The 7,274-nt window shown below is 42.7% G+C and overlaps 1 protein-coding gene across 2 annotated transcripts; it reads right to left on the bottom strand.

Annotated features, from left to right (window-relative positions):
- Window positions 1-600: 600 nt before the first annotated feature.
- Window positions 601-6,914, bottom strand: LOC147628659 (putative protein S-acyltransferase 22). 2 transcript variants are annotated; one of them, XM_086813870.1, is made up of 9 exons: window positions 6,287-6,914; window positions 5,464-5,577; window positions 4,591-4,872; window positions 4,455-4,523; window positions 4,220-4,291; window positions 2,936-3,064; window positions 2,777-2,857; window positions 2,488-2,679; window positions 601-2,095 (listed from the first exon to the last, which is right to left on the bottom strand). In XM_086813870.1, exons 1-9 carry the CDS (start codon window positions 6,326-6,328, stop codon window positions 1,496-1,498), a joined length of 1,581 nt encoding a protein of 526 aa, XP_086669996.1. In that variant the 5' UTR covers window positions 6,329-6,914; the 3' UTR covers window positions 601-1,495. The 2 variants fall into 2 exon arrangements, with proteins under 2 accessions (XP_086669996.1, XP_086669997.1); XM_086813871.1 differs by having other exon boundaries at window positions 2,936-3,052.
- Between the last annotated feature and the right edge of the window lie 360 nt (window positions 6,915-7,274).

Here is a 7,274-nt window from a genome sequence, read left to right as displayed (position 1 = left end):
TTATGGAGAACTATGGTGGCAAGACCGGATATACTGTAATAATTGTTCTGTGGTGCAACTTGTTACAATAAGGACTTATGATGAACTTCTAGGACCACAAAAAGATCTCAATTGGTGCAACAAGGTGTATGAACCAAGAGGTTTAAAGACTTGTAGCAAATCGAATTCCCTTGGAGCAAAGGTGCTTTTTGTGGAGAATCACGATCGGAGCTTTAGTGCTAGTGCCAAAAAACTCAGAAAACACCTAGTGTTGTGAGATGTCTAGCATAACAAAAACTTCTTGATAGTCGGAGAAGTTTTCAGTTTTTGCCCTTATGCAAACATCAGGAGAGCATGGACCTCACAACTCAAGAACTTTTGCATGGTTAATTCTCTCCAGTCTTAAGTCAATAATGATCAAGTTCAAAAGCGAACCTTACCTTACTCCACACAAGTTGTGAGTTGAGATTCATTTTGCTAAATGTATAAACTGGTACAAAAGCAAAGCTTGCGACTTCAAAACTTGATTTACTCAAAAACAAAGATTCTCGCCTTTCAACAAAACTAAGAACATGTTAATTTTCTTGATAAACAAACAACAAACAATGGTCCACCAAGTTATTTTTGAGTGAAACCTTTAGTCAACTCCATTTGTTAAATTTGAGCATCTTCGCATGCAAACACCAAAGACGATTCGAATCCTCTGTTGATATCAAGAATTTCATATCCAATCGAAATTCAACCTTATACCACGTTACATTGTCTGCAAATTCTCTCATTATAACATATTTTTTTGGCCCTCTGCTTGAGAACATCTCCTGCAGGCAGGGCTGAGGAGTTACCAAAACTATGCATTGAATAAAGAAGAGTTCTCTCTTGATCAAAGGACATGTAGGTTCATTTGGCTGCTGCATGTATTAAACTGTAGGGGCCAAGGAGGTGAGACCTCAATGGAGCCTGACGAGGCATAAGTCTGCAAAGGATTTTAAACGAGACTGCACTTGTGCCCAGTGCACCAACACGGCAGAATGAATAACAACAATTGGGGAGGGAGCAAGGCCCAAGATCCTTTCTCCACAGAGCTGCAAAATCCCGCATGTGAGGTTGGGGCATCGGCATCGGCACTAGTCATCCACCTTAACAGGCACAAATTGCCACTGTTCTCACTTGAAACAGTGCTATGGCTTTTGAGCACCACAAAAACTTCGTTCACGTCCCAAAAGTTGAGCAGCACACGTGAAAAACAGCCTTGAAAAAAAAATCCTGGCAATAGAAAAGAGGACAGAGCAATGTGTGCGGTAAACAAATAGCTGCATGGAAAAGGAATAGGACTAATACAAGGCAAGAGTGTCATCACAACCTTAAGGGGGTCCAAGGATAGGGATGAGATGGCTAGAGAAACAAAAATGAGCAGCTGAGGAGGAGCCATGTTTTGAAGGGAAGCAAAACGAGTTGAAGCTTAAAAAGGGAGCTTAATTTTCTTGAGGCAGGACATTTATATGCCCATTTTCCCACTTCAGCTATGCTCAGTACCCTTCGAATCTAAACCTTCTGAAGAAGAAGCTGCCCTGTCTACCGGCAAGGGGACTCCGGGAGCACAAAATGAATGGCTTGACTTGAACACATTCCTGGCCTCCCTTTGTAAAGGATTTAGCATCTTATCTCTTTCTGCTTGGTGACTTAAGTTCCCAGAGTCATTTTCACTGCTATCAAGCTGCTCAAAGGAATCCAGAGGAAGTTTGCCATTTTGCCATGTACTCAGGATGGACTGCTCTAAGAGTTTCGAGTTGGTCTCAATATATTTTCTGCTGGCACTTCTAATTCCTAGTGATGCACTGAAATCTGCACTAAAACTTCGATTACTATCAAAGCTGCTGTCCACCTCTGCCATTACAGGACTCTTTGAGAGATGAGCCACTGGTTGTACAGCAGAAGACCTGTTCCTGGCTATGGTAGCAGCCTGTACAATGTCTTGTTTGTTCAAAGAAGCCAAAGTCCAGGGATTTATTTTCACTGACACCTTCCCCTTGGAAAATCTGTCAGCAAAAGCCTTCCATGAACCACCTTGATCCATGGCCTGCTTCAAGACAGAGCTTTCTGGCTCACAAGTCGCTTGCTACACACGTAAAGTTGTATTTCAGTATAAATTTCTGTAGGAATCATCAGTAGAAACCATTCAAGTATCATTGAAAAACTACTACATTCAAGTGCCCATGTGTGTGCAGGGATGGTTGTGCAGGTGCAAGTGCCATGTTCCGGTGCAGGTGCAATGTCCAAGTCTGGGTCTGGGTGCAGAGAGAGGGAGAGAGAGAGAGAGAGAGAGAGAGAGAGAGAGAGTATTAACATCTACGAAAGACCCAAAAGGTGATACAAAACTGCCATGGAAAGAAAAGAAATTGAAATAAAAAAAACTGCTGCCAATGCCTGTGGTATAAGTGCATGGCACTGTGTGCCTGGGAGCCGAGAGAGAGAGAGAGAGAGAGAGAGAGAGAGAGAGAGAGAGATTACAACCTCATGGTCAAACAAAAGACTTGGAGATGTCTGCCCAGCTTGCTCTTGCTGAACTCTTGCAGAGATAGCCCCACCACTGGCTGTGGGAAGAAAGCTTGCTGGTGATGCAAGAGAATTTGGTGGAAGTTCACTCTCTGCCTTTGTGGCTTGCTCTCTTATTGCGATTATGTAGTCATACGTAGTAATTCCCTACAAGTTCAAATAATTGACAAAGGCTTTCTTAATGCCCATAAAAAGAAAGACCATACCACACCACATCAACATTGCAGGGTGCATGAGCTCAGACCTTTTTCATGAGAAGGGCATGAAAGCAGGTGAGTTGACCTAGAAGGTAAGTGGCAGCCATTGCCAGCATACTGCACAAAACCTGCACAATTTACTAATGATTTAGACACCAGAAACTGCACACATATAAGGGATGGTTGTGGTCTTAATCTCTGCTTACCACCACAAAAAGGTACACCATGGATGAAAAGCTTCTACCCAATTTCAAAGCAATGATGCTCTCAAAGTGCCTTCCGTTCAAGAAGCGGTGCACTAAGATCCATAGTCCAAACGACCACTGCAGGATGAACTGCCTTGTCAAGAAAAAGCCTCATCAATAAGAGGAATAAGAGTTGCATAGCAAATAGATCACATATTGTTTAGTCACTTAGCAATCACACAAACAATCAGCACATACTGAAGTGATGACATTCCTGTGGTTGCCCCACGATGATTACCATTGACAAGTCTGCCCCTTTTAAATAAAATGATGAAGATAATCACATAAACTGTTCTATTATTTCTTCAACCTACAAAGGGAGAGCCTAAGAGCCTATTCAATAACTTAACAGCATTAATTCCATCATGCATAGCATCCCTATGCAAAAAGCAGAAATAGAGTAGGCCTTCTATAAACTTTTGAATCTAGAAACACAACAAGAACCATTTCCACTCACACCTTTTTTTAAAGTGGGTCCTGCACGTGGGCCTAAAGCTCAGTGATAAGGAGCTCTCAATGATCCACACAAATGGCGAGGGTCCCACAGTTGAGCCTTTGTCAAACGCATCACCCATGTGAGTGCCACATGGACATGCTTCTATGTGGACATCTTCTTACTTGCAGCCACCTCAAGGGCAAGATTTGAGGAAGAGTATGGACTGATTAGGGCAGTTTTGCCAATCCTGCAGGCCCAAGATATGCACCAATTGTTGGGAAATTTATTGGGCACAATATGAACATATTTGGAGACCTGTTTGATGATGTTTTAGAACCTGAAAATGGATGGCCGTAAATTTCCCATATAAAGGCACATCAAAGATCATTTATGGGCATTCAAAGACAAGGTTGCAAAGGGGCAACAATGGCCAAGGCATCTGGATGACCAGAGAAGCTGTGAATTCAGCAAGATGCCTTTTGGTATGCATCAATAGTATGCAGGAGTAGGATAAACTCCCAAAGAATGACACAGTCCCCAATAGCCCAGACAAGTGATGTGCTTGCAAGGCGGTCCTGGCTGTATTCCCAATTTTGATTACAACCAGTCTAGCATGCATTCCTCTGTAGATGAATTTAATGAATGGTTTATTCTTCCCCACCATATAGAACATGCATGCGATGGAGCAAACCCAGTGCTTCTACAAATAGGTACCTTAAGGTTAACAGCCCCGAAGATTGTGTCACTATAATATTTTGCTGAACTGTTCAAAAACAGAAAATAAAGATAGCAAGATGGAATCTCATTACCATGAAAACTCCTGACACTATAAGGATGATGAAACCCTTGTAATTCCTCTTACCAACACAGTTGTTCAACCACTGCCAAAACAGAAAACAGATGCTAAGAGTGTCATTCCCCACAGCAAGTTTTAATGTAAGCAACTTACGAGAAAACATCAGAAAACACAAAGCCCACAGCATCAACTAAATCTGGCTTTATTCTAACAAAATAAATATAGTTCAAGGGGAATTGGAGACTAACTCGGCAATGGTGATCAAATCCATCCACACACTTGTCACAAACCCGACAGTGTTTGCTGTACTTAAAGATCTGTCAAAAGATTGAAAGTTATAACAGTTTGGAAAGCAGAAGAAGAAAATTGCAAGCAGGTCTTCACCTCAACTTTACACAAGCTGCAGTAAAGCATGCCATCTTCTGATACAGAAATTTCTGTGCTTGATTTTTGCATGCATAAATGACCCCGACAGCAGTCAATTGCTGGAAGGCTAAACGAGGTATCTGAATGCCCCCCAGCCTGAAGCCTACAAGGCACCACTGAGGAGTCTTCCTTGTTCTTGAAGGATGGCAATGATAAACCATGATTCTTGGAACTTCGTACTCGAACATCCACTGGATCAGTTGTCACACACCAGATGTAAAGCACAAAGACTACTATGACCTGCATGAAGCAAGCAAATTCCAGAGGTCTAAAACCCACCAAAAACAAGAGAAGATTCTCATTAGTCCTGCTTTGAATACTACACACACACACACACACACACACACACACACACATTGATTAGCGTCCGATGAATCTAGGGACTTGTTGGAGTCTGCATCGACATAGGCTGAGATTCCACTGGCTGCTTCGGCTTCATAAACTACACACACACACACACACAGTCTACCCCCCACCCCGGGTGCCTATCACCATGAGTGCACCAGCATACGCGCGCGCGCGCGCGCGGTGTGTGTGTGTGTGTGTGTGTGTGTGTGTGTGTGTGTGAGCCCCCTGCCTTTCGCAAGGCAAGCCACAAAAGGAGACACACAAAACAACTGTTTATAAGGGGTAACTAGCTCGAGTAGTATCTCCTTATAAGTATAAACATCGAGTGATGCTTAGCTTGAGATTTTGCAAAGAATAATTGTAAGCTTGGTTACAGAAGGGCCACATGTGTGGGTGCGCAATTGTTTGATTGTTTGTTTTTTTGTGTGTTGCAACATTTTGTCTGAAGATTTAGAAAACCCAATGAAAGTTGCTTGAACGTACTGTGGGGGAGTAGGCTGCAATGGCAAAGATCTTCAAAATATCGGATTCCACAAATGGTAGAAAGAAGATGTAGAAAGCAAACACCAAGGCCAAGAATACAGTAACAGCAGTGACCTGGCAAACAACAATGGTAGCTCACAAGTTAGGGTACAAAGAACCTAAAATCCCACAGCCTCCAATTCTAATGTCATGAGCTATACCTAGATGAATCCAAGAACATGCCCAAATTTGCCTTATAAGAAAGAGCAATTTATAACCTCATGGTAGTCATCCACAAGACAATAAACCATCAACTCCATCATGCATAATATGGAAAAGATACTATGACATAATAGCAGATTTTTCAAACTCTACTTCTAGCTCTTGCCATATTTTCTCATGTAAAGCCCCATGCAAGGTGTTCAGACTAAGGCTGTTTACAGACAACCCTGGGCCCTGCCGCTGCAACTGGTGGGGACTTGGACGGGAGATCCGCTATCCATCAGCTACAAGCGGGGATGTTTGCGCAATTGACGGGCAGCCTTACGCTTATATTTAATCAAAGCATTCAAATTCAATCGTTCTAAAATTAACTGGTGAGCAAAGTCTCCCTTTAACTGGCTTCTGAAAAAAATACAAATGCAGGCCCATGCACACTTTGGCAAGTTTGTTCCACCTTATCACATGTCACTAGCTTTTTTTTCACTCACACTGGACACAATCACTGCCCCAAAGCACAGGAGCAAGTATCCAATCCCATTCTAAGAAGCAACCAACTAACCTGTGAACACACAGTTTGCAAGACAAATGGATGATAGGAAGCACACAAGTAAAAATGCAGAACCTGAAGGGGATGATATGGTAGCTCCCATCCATGGCGACGCATTTTGCACACCACAAATAGATAATTTGCAGGTAGCTAGAAGATCTACAATTTTCTTCTAAAGCACTGCCTGTGGCATCTTATGGTGAATAAAATGAATAATGGCTTTCCACCCAGAGAGAGACCAGTATTAAGGCAAGTAGAAGACATCTATAAAGGTTCACAAGCCTGCTGATGAAGAAGGCATCGTTCTTTATGTAGATGCAAGGAGGTGAACAAAGGCCTGGCCATGAGAACAGATTAGCCTAGCTATGCAGAACATGGCCTCTATAAAGGTATCATAGTAGTCCTGGCTACAGAGAAGAAAACTTAAATAGCAATCCAGTAGCTTGGCTACATAGCATGACTTGCAACCTAGATGGCTATAGAAAATATAACTTGAAATACATACAACCTAATCATTGATAAGGTACCCTTCCTAAAGACATTTAACCTGAAATGGTAAATCAAAACGGTGGCAACAGTGGCATGGCTACGGAAAATGTGACCTAACCTAGCCCTAAAACAGTACCCTGCTATGGAAAACACAGTACACTGGCTTTGAAAAAAAACCTAAAATCAGAATCTTGCAGTAGCCATGGCTTATGGAGGAAGTAATAGTAGGGAAGAACATTGAAATATAAAGGGGAGAGGCCAACCTGGACCTGTCTGTGAGCTCGTGAGCGTCCACCATAGCCACGCAGAGCCCGTCCTTCAAGAAATTCCACATGGCCTTTTTTGCGCAGAGTCTACCTCTTGATAAATGTGAGCAAGTCAGCCTCAGAGCCTGCGATCCTCTGCAGAAATCCTTACAAAGAAAAGGGGAGCTTGGCTGTTGTTTTGGTGCCTTTTGCTTTCCGTGCATCGGGCCTTTGCTGCAGAGGGCAGAAGCAGCAGACAAAAGAACTATTTCCAGCCTACTTGGGCCACGAATTATGCAGAGCACCATTTGCGTTGGAAATTGTTTTTG

Source organism: Cibotium barometz, chromosome 19 (genome assembly GCF_041138505.1).
Source record: "Cibotium barometz isolate CiBa-2024 chromosome 19, ASM4113850v1, whole genome shotgun sequence".
In the NCBI taxonomy this organism is placed as follows: Eukaryota; Viridiplantae; Streptophyta; class Polypodiopsida; order Cyatheales; family Cibotiaceae; genus Cibotium; species Cibotium barometz.
The sequence above is the reverse complement of the archived record's forward strand: the minus strand, read 5'-3'. Positions and strand labels throughout refer to the sequence as shown.

Excerpts from the sequence above, each read along its gene's own strand:
- LOC147628659 (XM_086813870.1), bottom strand. The coding sequence starts at position 6,328 with ATGCGTCGCCATGGATGGGAGCTACCATATCATCCCCTTCAG. Across the intron at positions 4,873-5,463 it reads TTGCAGCCTACTCCCCCACA|GTCATAGTAGTCTTTGTGCT; the intron begins GTACGTTCAAGC and ends TGCTTCATGCAG. Across the intron at positions 2,858-2,935 it reads TGGTGTACCTTTTTGTGGTG|GTTTTGTGCAGTATGCTGGC; the intron begins GTAAGCAGAGAT and ends TAAATTGTGCAG.